This window comes from Battus philenor, unplaced genomic scaffold, assembly GCF_028537555.1.
Source record: "Battus philenor isolate CCGP_79_NKW_IND1 unplaced genomic scaffold, ilBatPhil1.0.hap1 SCAF_11, whole genome shotgun sequence".
Classification (NCBI taxonomy): Eukaryota; Metazoa; Arthropoda; class Insecta; order Lepidoptera; family Papilionidae; genus Battus; species Battus philenor.
Window position 1 is genome coordinate 7,121,384 of NW_027181673.1, and position 16,862 is coordinate 7,138,245.

Sequence of the window (16,862 nt, forward strand, 5' to 3'; positions counted from 1 at the left end):
ATGAAATGCGGTACTCAAAGTCTGTGTTCAATTGGTATTTAAAAATATAGTAAAACCTTATCTGGTGGTAAAATAATTGGAACAGTAGTTAATCTCTATACTTATAAGATCAAAGTTAAATTCATCTGTATACAATAATAAGTAAACTATTATAACTGCCCGACAACTAGTTAGTTAGAAATAACTCGTGGCAAAAAGTTGTAAGACAGGCAAGATAGGCGTTTCAATGCACTACGTGTATGTTCTAATGCAGGAGTCGCAAAATTATAATTGATGAAAGAACCAGTTCTTATAATCTAAATACTTAAAGAGGTTTTTTTTTGCATTATATTATTTTTCTTATATATGTATATATAAATTAGATATTATATATAATTTTTAAATAATAATAAATTTAATTTCTAATATAGACATATATACATATATTTATATGTATATATAATAAATATATATATTTTTCTTTAATTCCGACATGCGATTCCAAAAAGTATAAAAACAAGTTTTTTTTTTTAAAAAAATCTGTTTTTTGACGAATCGTGTAAATAAAATATGTTAAACAAAATCTTTCCAATAGTAACGGCCACAAAAAATGCGAATGTGTAAAGTGTAACATAAATTTCCTGTGAAACTGATGATTTACAAAAATTTCTTTGCAGTGGTTAATGAAATATGGGAATTAGGTAATTGTCGAAAATGCGCTAATAAGGAGACTTCATCAGAAAGCACCGAAATATGGCGCCGGCAATGTGGATGCATCCGGACAAGCGACAAACTTCGGAAAATTATAGAATGTTTTCCCGCGCCACCGCCTCCCTCACCGGTCAAGGCAGGACCCAGTACATACTCTGTGGCTAATGTATTTACTTTTATGTACTTACAGATCGATTTAAATGTTTTTTTTTTTAAAGTTCATTAGTTATCAAAGCCTTTGTACGAGTTAATTGTTTTTAATGTCGCATCTATAATACCTTATCACAGGTGAATAGGGATATTTTAAAGTCCATTTAGTTAATGTTAAATGTCACCCCTAAAGCCTGTGAAGTACATAATTTTACAAAGCACTGCGTGTATTATATGGTCATAAATTTAAAACAAGAGATTTTAGAGGAAACAAGTCGACGGAGTTCTGAGACGTATATGACAATGTCTTACAAAAGAGAATATCAATCAGTTTTAGTAACGAAATGTTTTATACATATTTAGTATTATTTGCAATAAAATATTTTTGAAATATATTTGTATTAAAGTTTTGAACCTTAATGGCAGCATAATCCCGGAACATGCATTTCCGCATTTTGCGCGGTTCATCAACCGTCTGCACATTATGGAGACGAGCAGAGTGCAAATGACTCTTCAGTTAGTATGATTGTAAACGAAAAAGAAGCAAGAGAAGCCGATACGGTGAGTACAATAATAACAATAAATAGATTCTCTTGCAGACATGTTACTGTCAAAAGTGTAATGCTTGACCTATAGGTTTCCAGTAGAAATAAAAATATTTTATAGTTGATCACTTTATTTATTGAATTAATGTTTTACTGTTATTCAACGATTATATACAAAATTATTTTTTCTATTTTGTACAGTACAAGATTTTAATAATAATGTTTATTAGTGTTTACATTGTAAAGCTTTATGATTAACTATATGGTATGCTTACATCCTAATGCGTTTCATGTTTGACTGTTATTGAGTAGTGTTTCGATTCACTCTGCAGTATAATATGTTTTATAGTAAAAGAATCATCACTTTTACTATTTTTCTTCTAGATAGTTCGAGAAGTTTAAGGCCGGTTGCTCTATATAAAGGTTTAGTAGAGTACCAGCGCTAATTACTTTAAGTACTTCAAGTAACCAGCATGACAAAGCCTTGGTATCCTGAAGTAAACTTTAATTATAAATCGTTGGTCAATGATAGAAATGTACAAACTAAAGTTATTTAAAATTTTGATAATTTAAATGACCATAATTGTATATATAAATTTAAACAATTCAAAATGGAATTGTAAAATATATTAGTAAATTTTAATAATCATGCGAAATTATTAACCTGTTGAATATTGCATTGATAAATTTTCTTTTAATATTATACATAAGTCTTACTAGATGCTCTTATATCTTGGATGAAAATACAAAATTTACGATCAGCTTCAAAGGTTTCTCTATAAAATTTACAAGGGGAACTCTGGGTTCATCGTTCTAACAAGTATCATTTTGTATGAATAAATTGGTTCTCTGACAAGTGAGAAAGAGGCAAGAATTGTAGGCTCGTGAGGCGAGATACAATCGTAGGATCGTGACGTGGTCCGTTTGAATGTTCCCAGAGGACGCGGCAAAAGTTCTAATGGTGTCGGTGTTAAAAAAATATCCTTGTTCTGATAGAATCTAATCTTTAAAATGCCTTAAGACCTCCTTGGTACTGAGTTCCGTTTTTATCTTCTGATTCTATGTTTTAAAAAATATTAAAAATTATATCCATAATCGTAAACGTATTATTAAATAATAATTATTGTTGTTAATTAGACTATTTAATACGACGCAATAGTTTACAAGTTTACATTTTCCTTCAACTTTTTAATTATTATTACTTACAATACGAACGCAAATAATTAAATTCACCGGACACGTGATATAAAAGCGGATAGTATGAAGGCTTCCGGAATAATATAATGAGAATAATTTGTTAAAAATGAAGTTATTATTTAAGTTTTAGAATTTACAAAGTGGACCTTGTTCAACGTAGTTTTACTTGCCCGTGTAGGCGTTCTCTAATGCTCAATTAACTCGTTGATAACATCTCTCTAGGTCAAAAACGTGTGTTATTCTAAATGTTGCTTAAATTGTCTTACAAATACTACTTACATTTACGTACTTTTAGAACTATACAATTTTAAATAACTCATTTTACTATGTCAACGTTCATACTATGCGTACTTTTGTGGTTTTATTTTTACACATACTATATACATTCATATATTATTTACTTTTCGGAATGTACAAAATTTTAACTAGTTTATGATAAGCTTCATAACAAATTGGAATTTTTCGGTTAATCGACCATCGCGTAAAGTGTTTCTGATGCTTGTACAGGGATCCAGGAGGCCATTCAACGTGGTCACCGATCTGGTCCAGCTCCTGCAGCTGTCCGTCACGGCGACTGCACTCGCCCTCTATTACCTCATCTATTGCTATATGCAACTGGTTTATTATACTTTACGTAGTGCACTGTATTTCCATAATGCCGACGGGTGAGTTTCGAAATTAGCATTTAAAAAATTTTATACTAGAAGGTAATTAGTAACATATTAAGGGTTTCTCAAGGTCTTAAATAATAAATCGTGTCCAATATCGTCATGTAGTTTTTTAGTTATTCACGAATGGTATTTGCCCGTTGGCATTTATAGCTTTGGAGCGGGCTACGCTTGGTATTTCTCTACGAGATCGAATTAGGAATAAGGAGAACCGTATTGGTCTATTTACTACCACTGCAACTTGACATTTCGCTAGTGCTATATCGGTTACTTTCGTTCGTCTACGGATATAGTAATTGCTGATTCGATCTCAGCATTGCCTTTCCAAAAACCGACTGTGAGCTGATAGACACCAACTGCGACGCATAGGACTCCCATCGTTACGATGATCGGTATTGCGCTGCCATATCCAGCGACTTCCCTCTACCTTAACTATATCGTCGGTCCACCTAGTGGGTCGCCTACCTCCACCGGGTCAACAGGTTCGTGGTCGCCACTCTAGAACCTTTCGACTCCAACGGCCATCGGTTGCATGAGTGAAGTGCTCCGCCCTCCGCTACTTCAGACGAGCAATTCTTTGAGCTATGTCGGTGACCTTGATTCTTCAACGGATCTCCTCACTGCTGATTAGATCTCGCTGCGAATTCATTATGCTTATTAGCTCTTAATTTACTTAGCTTTGGTACTTCTTTAGTACAAAAATACTTGTATGAAAATAGGAATTAACATTATTTAGATGGCTTCATGCAAAAATAAAATATTGAATTGTACTTCTGGTAGGGTGTTTGATAATGCATAACTATTAAAAGAATAATCTCTGCAGGCCAATGAAGATAACGATTGGTGTTGTTACTTTGACGTCACTTGTCGTCGGCTTCAACCTGTTAGCGCGTATTGAACGACTCATCTTTATTTTTAATTGAACATGTGTGAACGATAAATTCCATTATATTGGCGTACTATTGACAATGCTAATAAAAAGTGGTAACATTTACAGAGGTTTTATTGCGTTTGCTTTTATATTACTTACTTTTTAATGTTTTATTTATAAACATTACCTTAACTAATTCTTCCTAAAAGTTTGCACTGTAAATTTATATTAAGACAATTTATTTATCTGAAATTTGATTGACAAGGTGTTCCCTGTATTTTATGAATTAACTCAAAATGTAACCTAGAGGTAACTATTGACTAGTGAATTATTCTACTACAAAATAAAATAATGAAATTAAATTAGTTTAATATTTTTTTTTCATCTATTTCGATAAAACGAAAATCAACAAAGAACATTCCAGTTTATGCAAGGCTTCATTAATATGTTTATGTATAAAAAATGTTTATGAAATTCTGAATTTTCTAATTTTAAGTTAAAGAAATATTAAGAAATCCTTGGTAACTATATGCAAAAGTTGATTAAAAGTTTTATGTTTTTTTTATATATAAGTTAAGGACTAATTCGTAAGTTAACTGTGTGAACGAAGCAGTATTTTATTGTTAATACAATTTCGAAGTGATGATAGACAGAAACATCGCTAAGAATGATAATTTTAGTGTTCAATTGTCTATCTTAAAGGATTTGACCGGAACGAAGGTCGGGATTGCACCTGCGGTACCGTGATTATTTAGTGAAAAAACGATTACACCTTTTTAAGGAAGCAATGTAGTTATTGGTTGTAAAACGAAAACTTTATTATACTTTTTCACAACGTAGGAAATGAAATTGGAATGCCATTGAAAGTATTTATTTTAATGTTTTTTTGCAATTTCCCAGTTCCACCTTCTAACATTTATATTCTCTTGTGATTTTTTTTTCGTACGAGTTTTAAAAAATATTGATTGTCAGTTATTATATGCTCTGTTATTGGAAAGTGGATCTACAAGCGGCTCTTAAAACGTTCTTTTACTTAAACACAAAACTAATCAAGTAAGGGTTTATGTTAAATATTTCATTTATATGGTTATTAAAAACCTTAATTTCACACATAGCTGTAACTGTTAACACAAAGTGAAATGCATATACCTAGTGCCAGAGACTTGTTGTCTTTTACTTATTGCCAAATATTAACTTTAAATATTTGTTTTAAGTTCTCTTTTTAAAAAATCTTTGTTAACAATGAAAACACTAATATAAACCCGGACGGTCTCTTGTGCTATCTACTGTCAAAAATTGTAACGTTTTTTATAAGGCTAAATAAATGAGTATGTCTGATTAGAGCATCTCTGACTTCGGCGTGTCTTATTAAACATTGGCATTAATCTATTTCAACTATTTCTTTGTCTTTAACTGCTTCTTCTTCGACATCAATTGTATGAAACAGCTACATCTTTAGCTCGACTTTTTTTACCGATAAATATTTAGATTGTTATCGTTTACTCTTCTGCTCAATTTCTCTTTTTTATTACCCATATCACCTTCATGTTGGTTAACTCTTCTAAATATGTTGTTTTTTTATTGATCTTTAGTCACTGTTTACAAATCTTATCTCAGCCTGTAGCCGGACATACGTCCTATTCGTTGTTTTTTATTAGAATATAAAAAATAGCAGAGTACTTTTGAATTGTAAAATATAAAACTAACAGAAGTTAATGATCAAAAAATTAAAGGCTTTCACATTTTTATTCAGCTATTTAATGGCAATCTTTTAAGAAGCCATTAAGGCCCGTTTCATTCAACAGTGGCAGCGACTCGCGCGGGCAAAGGCACGGAGGCTGCACTCACTTCAACTATTTCACAGCCGACCGTCCCCTGAGACGCGTGTTTCGCACCACGGTAGCACGCATCGGCGATCGGGACTTGACCCGCGAACTAAATGCATAGTGACATTAAATATAAAATAATCATTTCCTTGTGCAGTGGGTAATCGACAGTTGCACCAGTGTCCACCAGTGCATCGTTTAGTGCAAAATGGTGCTAAATGCAGGGTAAGTGGAGTGTGTATACGCTGAAATTTTTTAAATTACTCTTTACTTTAAATATATTTTATTTATGTTTAATAACTTTTTTCAACATTTTATATTATTTTCATATGTAAACGTGTTATTATAATTTTTAGTAGTAATTAAGTTTAATACAAAGTGTACATTAGTTATAATTATAGGCTATCTTCTTTAGTGAATAGCATAGTAAAATAATTTAAATCAAGTAATAAAAAAATATTGCTCGAGATGAAAAAAGGCGCGTATTGTTAATGAAAAGGTGTGAAGTCTCATCGTCAAATATTTGTACTAGTTCCCTGACCTCGCTACGCTTCAGTAGAATAAACGGACTCTATTGTTATTATCTTCAGAATAAACACGTAAAATGTTATATTTCGGCTACGTATGAAATAATGATCACATCGGAAAATTGAAAATTAGATTCTCATATTAAATGTATTAAGTATTAAGTGGGCCATCATAAATTTAACTGTTAAAAATGTTAATAAAAAAATACATTTTGTCCTTTTATGAATGTAGATATTTTTAATTAAAATAAGTAATGGTGTGATTAATTATTTGAAAATTATATCGTTCAGGCTTTCTGGTATTCTTCGGGAACATTCTTCTAAAAACACTGAAGGTTGTAAATACGCCTGAAAGTTTAAACAATAGAAATCGCTGCCATTTCTTTTTTGGTAAACATTTAAACTTTGACAGCAGCAAGTGCTTGAAACGTTGAGACGTCCTGAGATTTCACTATAAAACTAAAATAAAGCGACAAATAGGAAGTTCAAAGGTCACTCACCTTCGATACGAGTGGACATCTTCGACATTAGATGTGACAGGTAGCCTCGTCAAACTTGGACCAAGTAATAGAGTTATGTTCATTATGCTCTATTTCTTGAAGCTCTGGTTGCAAGAAATTGTTTGTTCGGAGAAGAAGGGAAAGGAGAAATTTATTTATAAGTCAAAATAGTCAATCAAAAATCGTAAACGTTTATCGAAACTTATAAATGAATGTATGTAAACTCCGCATATATAAAATGTTCCACAAGATATCTTATACCTTAGCTTTTAATGTAAATTAAAAGTGTGTTATTAAATAAATATTATTAAACCATTCAAGAGATTTTAGTTGATCGAAATGTGTGGAAATAGGTTTGTTGACTCAATTATACAGTTCATTTTATAATTTACACATCAAAAACTGTCAAATTTTATTTAAAAAAGAGCTGTTAAGTTTTCGGATGGGTCTGCTCAAAATTTCAAGCTGACAGGCTACTGCTTTTAATGTCAAAATAATCAACCATTTAAAGGGTATGCCTACCTGAATAAAGACGTTATGAATTTATTTATTTTTATTTAAGGTCAGGCAGGCACCACCTATTTTATAGATCAGTTGCATGAGTTATTCGGTTTAAAGGTAGACAAACAGTAATAAATTGAGCTATTGAATCATATTGTCACGGTCTCCAAAGCGACAATCACGGAATGTGAGTGTGGATTTTGCAGACCAACACAAGAAAGGAAAGAATTATTAACTATGAGTTAAACCCTTTAATCACTTTATGATATAAAAATAATGTATTCAATAATGCATGACAATTTTTTTAAAAGTCCATAAAATTTATATGTTTTTAAGTAAACTTGTTTTTAAAACATTTGCCAATTATTATCATTATGATTATTTCAACCGTCGAACGTCCACTTCTAGAAATAGGCCTGATAGGTACCAGGACCGGTTATATAATAATGTAACATTTAAAATCTAACAGTTTCATGAAAAAATACATCGCTCGAGACGATTCTCACAACTGAGAAAAACTATACTATTATAGAATAGCGCTTTAAACACAACAGATAAAGTAAAAAAGAAAAGACGTTGCATGTCAATAAGAACTTTTGTTTGAAAATATGTATTAATTAATATTAACGAACTCTCCGTCAATTCTACTGCGTAAAGAATTTCATAAAATTCGTTTTAGCTGAGCTCTATTCGGCGAAAGCAATATTTCTATCGGTTGAAGGTTCTGAGCCATATGGTTCCAGAGATGTTGTACTGAGTGTATACATAGGTGGAAATCTCTCATATACATAGATAATTCACGGAAAAATAAATATACACACATACACACACACACATATATATATATATATATATATACATACATATAGTTATTAGTACCGTTTAAATAAATGGTCTTTACCTTGAAATATAAAGGAATAATTAACAAGTTTAACATTTGAAGTAATGATAAAATTCTTAATGAAAAATAACTTTAAATTGAGATGAGTAAATATAATTTTCATTGTTTTTACATTTTAATCCTTTTAGTTGTGGGCAAAGCAGTCGCGGTCAAATTACACGGCCTCCAAAACGATTTCCCGCCATTTGCCTACTATCCGAAATATTTCGCACACATTTAGGGATGATATAAACGTACGTGCACTAAATACCAAAAATTCGAGTTCTCTAGCTTATTTATTTACTCTTAAATCACATTTAATAGGGACAAAAAGACATCGTACAAAAGACGGTCTTATAAAAAAATGCGATTTTATTCGAGGCAAGCGTTGGATGGATTTGGTTAATAAAGAAAAATAGTTCCTGTAAAAAATACTATGTGTATTCGTCTTACTTTCTTACCGCCAATAATCATATATTTACGTAAGTCGTAGTCTTCAGGTAAATTAGGCTTGCGTACTGGTATTATTAGATCATTTGATCAAGAATCCATACATACTTCTGAAATATTAGTCTTGTCTTAGATTAATTATTCTTAAATTAATGATTGTCTGTGCATACCAAGTTATTATCAAGATATACACGGAAATATTTTATTCCCTTGCTGTATTTTTAAGTATTTATATAATAAGTTATCAAATGTATTGTAAATGTCGCTGATTTCCGTATTAAATAAAAATAAAATAATTCAAATGTAATAGTAAGGTAATAGACGATAAAATATGGGCTATAACATTGTAGGCCTACTGGAAGAAATTTCTGGTTAGAAATAAGTAGTGCCTGTTGTGTCAGTTATATTTGTATTGTTACTTTAGTGTTTTTATTGTGTACAATAAACTGTTAAATAAACATGTATGCAATTCGATAGTTTTCATAAAACGAAATCACTTAGATGTGCTGAATGTTTTTTTTTTAAAAAATAATCGTCGTTGTCGCACATCGCGTAGCGTGTCGCTGCAGTAACGGTGCGTTTGCGCTCTACCACCTAACCCTGGCAGGCGTTCGTGCGGAGCGCCTAATTGATAATATTATTTGGGAAAGTCAGTCGTGGATAATAAATGTTAAAAGGCATCATAATCAATCGACAATAACATTCGCGGTGAGTCTATTTCGTAAGTACGATGATGCGTGTCATTATTCGTGACCGTGTTCTTGCTTTTTTATTATATTAATAAAAGGTTGCCAACGAAATTAAAATAATCACATACAAATAAAGTGTAATAAAAAAGACATTGCAATGTGAATGACAAGCAACCATAACATGCGCAAATTGTTAGATAATTGTTAAATAAAAAAAAATCAAAGGTAGTTCAATAAATCTAAAAAGAAAACTTATCAATAACGAGTAGTGGAGAGATGCACTATACGTTTGAACATTGAATGTTTGCGCAAATTGTTGGGAGATTTTGTAACGTACTATTTATCTTCGAGTTTATTATAAAGATGTTGAGCATCTTAAATAACACTTCAAAGAAATAAAATACCTCTTAAGAATTTCCAAAAAATATTGTATTCTTTTAAGAATCAATAAAATCACTTTCTCTATTTACGGTATAAAACTTAATAATTTAACAGTTTTTATTGAACATCCCTTTTAGCAATAAATAAATAAATTTATAATAATAAACATTGATTGTCATTGATGACAAATAAACAGAAATATTTTTTTGTATATGTAATTCCCATTGAAACTAAGAGTTACGCACATTATTATATATATTTTTATACATTTATTTTATTTATTTTTGTGGTTTTTAGTACTATTTCCCAATACGTTCTTTGTATATAATTGTTTAATCAATTATGGTTGTGCTTTCATGCAGGTGTAAACAATGTACTAGTGCAGGTATTTGCTCGTACTAGTGCCTTTTCTATAACTTTTTTCTGGTCAATTTAAATTGAGACCGTATAAACCTAATGTCTGTCTACATTTTTTCTTTTATGCTGTAATTAACACAAATGTTTTTATATATGTGTTTCTCTGGATTGTTATATGCATCATAAAACAATTAGGCTCGGTAGTCGAATTCGTTTTTGTTGATAAAATAAACACCGTGTACACCAAATTGTATGATACTTATAATATTTTTTAATCACCGCAATTAATATAAATAATTATTAATCTTTATCTCCAACATACATGGGCCACTCGTAAAGGTTTCCAAAAAGATCGGTAGGAAGCAGCCTGCATCTAATATTTTCGAAGATCTTAATAAAGACATCTACGGTTAATGAGATGGTGATGATGATGAACAACCAATTACCTATTAAAGTCTCGCTAAATAGGGTTTCCTAAATCTTCTTCTAAGTATAAATTCAGTTCTTTCTCTCACGAAGAATCAGTGATTTCATTTAGTAGTGTAACTTGTTGAGTGCTATAGTAATAAGTTAGCGAATTAAATATTGCATAATTATTCATAGCTATTAAAATGAGTATCCTTGTGCCTTTTATTTATTAGGAAGTAGCTATAAGGCCGGCGAGATTGAACATGCGGCGGAAACGACGCGAGGTCGTTGCGGAAACTTTTGTACTGTGCATACGTTGCACATGAAAGCAGCACAAAAACTATAGATAGATTCGAATTCTAAGAGAAGCATTTTATTTAGATTTTTTAAAAAAAATGTTATTTCCTCGCCCGCATCGAATTAGCCCGTATTATGCTATTACAAGCTTGTTCCGTTTCTGTCCAATTCGGCATCTCCCGGTAGTATACATCTCGTGATTTTTTTTGGGGATTTTTTCTAATGTAAACTGAAAGAGATTTTTATACGAGTTTATTTCACCATTAATTTTTTCTATCCACAAAAAAAGTCATCAATAGTTTTTTTTTTCCAAAATAGTTTAATGAAGCTAAAATGGTAAACGTTTACGATTCAATAGGGAAATGAAATTCTCGAAAGTATAATCGTAAAAGCCAATACGATATTATTCCTGGGAAAAATGTTCGATATGTTTCCAGTATCGGGTATTAATATCTACTTTTGCAATTTTTATGATTATGTTTATGGTAACGTCTTTCTAATCGATCACAAACTATGCCACTGTGACTGAAAAAAAAACTGTAAAAAAACTGTAGCGGCGAAAGAGTTGGCAAAAAAGTACAAATAAATATTATTGTGTTGCAACCTTACTGATGACGGTCAATATCAAATTTCGCACAAATGAAGGACATCACTCTGAAAAACGTTTAAATTTAATTCAAATCAAATCTATTTTCCGTAATAACTTAGATATTTTCCAGAATGTATAAAGAGAAATTAAATACATGGATACAGCAAAAAAATTGCTTTGATTTCGTATGTAAATATGGAGATATTGCAGGCTAATTATAATGGAAGTTATTTAAATAATTCGGTTTTTTATTTCTCTTGTATAATTTGATTATTGCGTTTACGGGTTTATTGGGTGGGGGCGATGATTTGTTATAATAATTAGCAATTTTTTTATGATTTAATCCTCTTAAAGATATAGGTCTCTTTCTGCTTGTTCCATGTATCCCCGTCTATTACTTTGTTCAAGGAGTTCCTTCCTGCTAAGCCACGATTTGTAAGGCCAAATTTCTTTTTTCTAATAGTACCTCTCCATATCGTTGACGGCAGTATCCGTCATTTGTCTTTACAGTACGTGATGTGGCCAGCCCATCGCCACCTTAATCGTAAATGCTCCCGGTTCTGTTTTCGGGGAGTTCCGGCATTTGATTTTTGGGTTCCCCTTACTTATGTTATTTATGCTTCAATCCATCGACCTGTGCGTGGTCATCCTGCATTTAACTTTATGGGTGAAAGTCCATATTTGTCAAACATAGAGTACAAAAACATAATCCAATTTAGGCCTAAACTGTAATTTTCTTTCAGGATTTCGTTCAATGACCAGAACTTTTTGTGAAAAGTTGGAGACTCTGTTGATTCGTCGGCTTAGTCTTTTATTTTCTCGCTATAATTTCAAACTCATCAAATATTTTTTTACTTTAAGGTATTTTATGGTTTTAGTAACCAATACATGTACTCTGGTTCAATGTCAATCGTTATATTAGCATAAATATTCTTCGCTTGCGTAAAATGTTCAAAAGTACTCTTTTTATTGTTATTGTGAAAAATCGTTTACAATAATATACTGTTTTAGCAGTCTCAGTGAAATGATCACCTCTTTGGTGTTACATCCTCTATATTTATTTAAAAACAAATTCTTCGAAAAATTTGTTATTCTTTCCTTAGATTTTATTTCGCCCTTTTTAATTTTGTTCTTTCCTTTGTATTGTATGAGGTCACATACATGCATCATACATATATGTATAAGTACATTACAATTAATGTATAAGTTAAAATCAAATTAAACTAAAATTTATATGTAATTATTTATAATTATGGTTATTATATTTAATTTTATTATTGGTATTCATTCAATAATAAAAAAACTATCCCACCATTATTATCATAAAATGACCAAAATACAGAGTGTCATTTATTTCTTAAACATTTACTGTTATACTCCAATTACCAATAAATGCCGTTGGATAGAAGAGACTAATTATGCACTAATCTTTGGGGCGGAACGACAAACAAAAAAGTGATAAGCATAGCATTCCGCAATGACAGTAGATCGCGGTTCCCACGGGACATGTTCCTGTCACACAATAACGCGATATCGGACGGAGGCTTTTTTCATCTCATCACGTGTTATCTTGTCCCCATATGATGTAATGTATTTAATGAAGTTCCATTTCATATTTTACTTGGTCATCACATTGTTTCAACTTTTTTTTTTATTTAATCAAAAAACCAACAGTACATGCATTAAATAATTACAATTATAGGCTAAAAATTATATCATTAAAAATATGTGTATATCATTAAAAATTATTACAATATCAGCAGAGATATAATCATTTGTGATATAGAACAGCGATCAAAATAAAGTAAGGTAGGTAAAGAGCTGATAATGACATAGAAATTAAGAGATTTCGTAATTTGTTTAGAATTATCTAGTTCTCAGTATTATCAAGCGCGGGTAAAAGAAATAGATATAACAGAGCACGACCATTTAAGGTTAACTATTAAAAATAAAGAAATGTTTGTTTTGAAAACCTCTTGCTTCGTTAGAGGAATTTAAAAGAATTCGAGTCGTTTTGTATTCTCTCGAACGCTGTCAACTTAGAAGTCGGTTAGTTGGTTATTGCGAACTTTATTAAACGTTCAACTTGAAAGTTCTTTGTTCGTATCTCCACGTGTTTTACGAACCTGTCCTATAAACGTCAAGATGTCGACGAGTTGGAAAAAATCTATTAAAATAATTCTTTAAAAGTGTTGTCGAACAAAAGCGGTAGCACGCGAAAGACCGCAACGGTGCGTCGAGGCGCCACGTAATCGACGTAGAACAAAAGACATCAACGAGCGCGCGCTGCATTGTCACCGTTAGATATTCTATTATTATCACCATTTTTTTACCTATAGTTAAGTTTTTAGCTTGATTTTCAGGTGCAATTTTACGGAAAAAATACTTGTTTTGATCTCGATAAATTTTTAATTTAATTGTATTGTTAGACAAGTTTACGTCTTTAGGTAATTTATTTCTTCGTCTTAATTATTTCTTATACGTACTCAGTTTCCATTAAGTAATGATAGGTAAACTAAAGTCACTAAGTTAGAAGTAGATTAAGTAATATTAATCTAATAATATTTTTTATTAAAAAACCAAATTTTTATTATTAAAAGACTAAATTTTTAAATTATAATTTAAATAACACCTAAGACGGGGGATGCTAGACGCTTCCATTATGTCTTGTTAAAAATCATAGGAGGCAGCTTACAGCTGAAGTGTAGTAATGATTCCTAACTATTAGCGTACATAAGTTCGCTCTATTAAAGAAAGTAATGATTATAATTCATAAGAGTATAGACTGTGTTCACTAAAGGGTGTCACCTGTATCTTTCTAATTTTTATTAACCCTTATTCGCAGTTCTGAACCAATTGGTGTAAAACTAGTAATAAACATCCACATTAAAATGTTGATGCGATTAGTAGCTCTTACATTTATTTTGTTAGAGGTAGGTACCACTAAAGCGCCTATTTCACCGACAAACAGAAACGCTGTATCATACTGTGTGTATCATTACATTAATACGTAACACATTAATGCTATTGCTGCAATTACAACACACCATTTAACAGGCGCTTAAAGAAATTCAGAAAAGGTAGGTAATTAATTTGAATATGATATATACATATGAATATAAAAAAGAACCTGGAATTATAGAGTGTGAGTAGTCCACTGTCAACAGGTAACACTAAGTTACCAGTAATCACAAAGATATAAATATTCACATTATTTTAACTATTCGAAGCTGCGCTAAGTTTGAACAGAGGTAGCAGTCGATTTTTTCTCGCTCTGTTTCCTTCAGTATCTTTCAATGTCATCATGAAATGTACATACGACCGCATGTTTAGGCATGTGGGCGGAGGATTTACGTCAAGAACCCTTTTATTTTAACTGTTTCTTTTTTAACCTTGTGCTATTTTTTAATATTTATTATTTAATTTGTAAATAATAAATAATAAAAAATATATTGTACGGATATTTCTGTCTTGTTCTAATTAAAAAGAAAACTTTATTCGAATCATTAACATCTACTAACAATTATATAATATTGATGCATCACTTATTCATCTATCTTTTGTGATAATCATTATCATTATGTTAAAAGTAAAGCAGAACAAAACTTATAATGGCGCCCTGATCTTAGAAGAGCCCACAACAAACTCACTAAATATACCAAACATCAATACTTTTTATTGATATTTCTTAATTCCTCTTTGGAATTTTAATTTTAATGCCGATCTGAATTCGGACTATGACAGTGATATAGTCGCTGCCATTGTTGTGAGGTTAACCACGATTGAAATTAGTCTCTGTAACATATAACAGACAAATACGTTCATAGTCGGTTCTACCCGGTACAAATTCGTATAACATTATAGCAAGGTAGCGCTTTATACTTTTAAACGAGACTGTTGCGTCTGTAAGTAGCCTGTGTACAAAATCGTCGACGATGATGAATTACAAAACGCGCCATATCGCCCGCTGGATATGCACGAGTAACGGATTGATTCATACGGAACTCGATCACGAATACGTATACCGATTATAATTGAGCTGCCGATTGGCTTCGAAGTCGACGGATTTAAATTGGGCACCCAATTATGAACAATTGGTCAGAGTTCAAAGACAAAAGTGAATAAATTCAGCGATGATTGCCAGTTAAAATTGATCTATGACTTAATTTTTTACTTTCCTTTTAAATTTCATTCACTATTTAAAACTTCGGACTTAATACCGAAAGCGCACTCTACCGTACATGCTCAATAATACTCAACATATAACAAACAGACTTAACGTATTTAGGATGTATATAATAAATAATAACATTAACAAATACTATTAAATAATGAAAATTATGTAATCAAAAAACGTGTATTTTTATGTATGAATATTTAATACATACATATGATATAATATCCAGTTATAGCGATAGTTCAGACAAATCAAATATGCAAGGATTCTTGTTCATTTTAATATGGAGAATTTTTAATTATATGTAAGTGTCAAATTTTGAACTTTGTTATCGTCGCAGTGAATTCCCAGTTACATGAGTTAATTGTTCAGATAAAACGTCCAGATCGTTACACTGTTATGCTATAATGATCTGCTAAATTTTCATTATGATTACCGAATAAATCGTGCAAAGGATGTAAAGGTTACGCTCCGTTGGTTGCGTCTAGAAGGTTCGCTGACTTCTGAATAATACATTTTCTACAGATTAGTTTCATTGGGCTTCCAATTGATGTCTCAAAATTATATGCTTCAAGTCCAGATGAAAATTAACTCGGGTAAATGACTCTAGTCGAAGTACCTAAACGGATTTTTGTTTCCATTTTGTCATAACATTATAGATTGTCTACGTAGTCAATTACGTAATTGAAACAAAGAAAGAAGTAAATATATGATCGGACTTTATAGAGTTTACCAATATTTGTTTTTTTTTTAAGAAGAAAAACTTTATTCATATTACAATACGATTACGCAGAAATCGTGTCTTCAATTTTTATTAGGAATTTATTGTAATAATATCATGTGAATACGAGATAATTTAGTATGAAATTGGTACATTATTAAGTATAGAAATAACAAAACGCATTGTTTATTTTTTAAAATGTTCAACGTATAACATTACTTACAGTTCCATAACATCGGTAATGATACAAAATATAGGAGTAGACGAAATTGAATTACGTTGTTTACATCGGATGCAGCACGCGATCGTATCCATTTCATTGATCGGGGTCCACGTTGTGGTAATTGATACCGATATTGATTCTCTAGTTCAATCCCCTGCCCTGTTATTAACTTAACCCCCATTATGCAGAAGCTTCGAATATAGTTGAGTTATGTT

The 16,862-nt window shown here is 31.1% G+C and overlaps 1 protein-coding gene across 1 annotated transcript; it reads left to right on the plus strand.

The window, feature by feature from the left end:
* Nucleotides 1-4,173, plus strand: LOC137932062 (uncharacterized). Its single transcript, XM_068775625.1, has 5 exons — nt 1-34; nt 657-856; nt 1,267-1,401; nt 3,090-3,247; nt 4,074-4,173. Exons 1-5 carry the CDS (start codon nt 1-3, stop codon nt 4,171-4,173), a joined length of 627 nt encoding a protein of 208 aa, XP_068631726.1.
* Nucleotides 4,174-16,862: the final 12,689 nt, after the last annotated feature.

Excerpts from the sequence above, each read along its gene's own strand:
- LOC137932062 (XM_068775625.1), top strand. The coding sequence starts at position 1 with ATGAAATGCGGTACTCAAAGTCTGTGTTCAATTG. Across the intron at positions 857-1,266 it reads GTACATACTCTGTGGCTAAT|CATAATCCCGGAACATGCAT; the intron begins GTATTTACTTTT and ends CCTTAATGGCAG. Across the intron at positions 3,248-4,073 it reads TATTTCCATAATGCCGACGG|GCCAATGAAGATAACGATTG; the intron begins GTGAGTTTCGAA and ends TAATCTCTGCAG.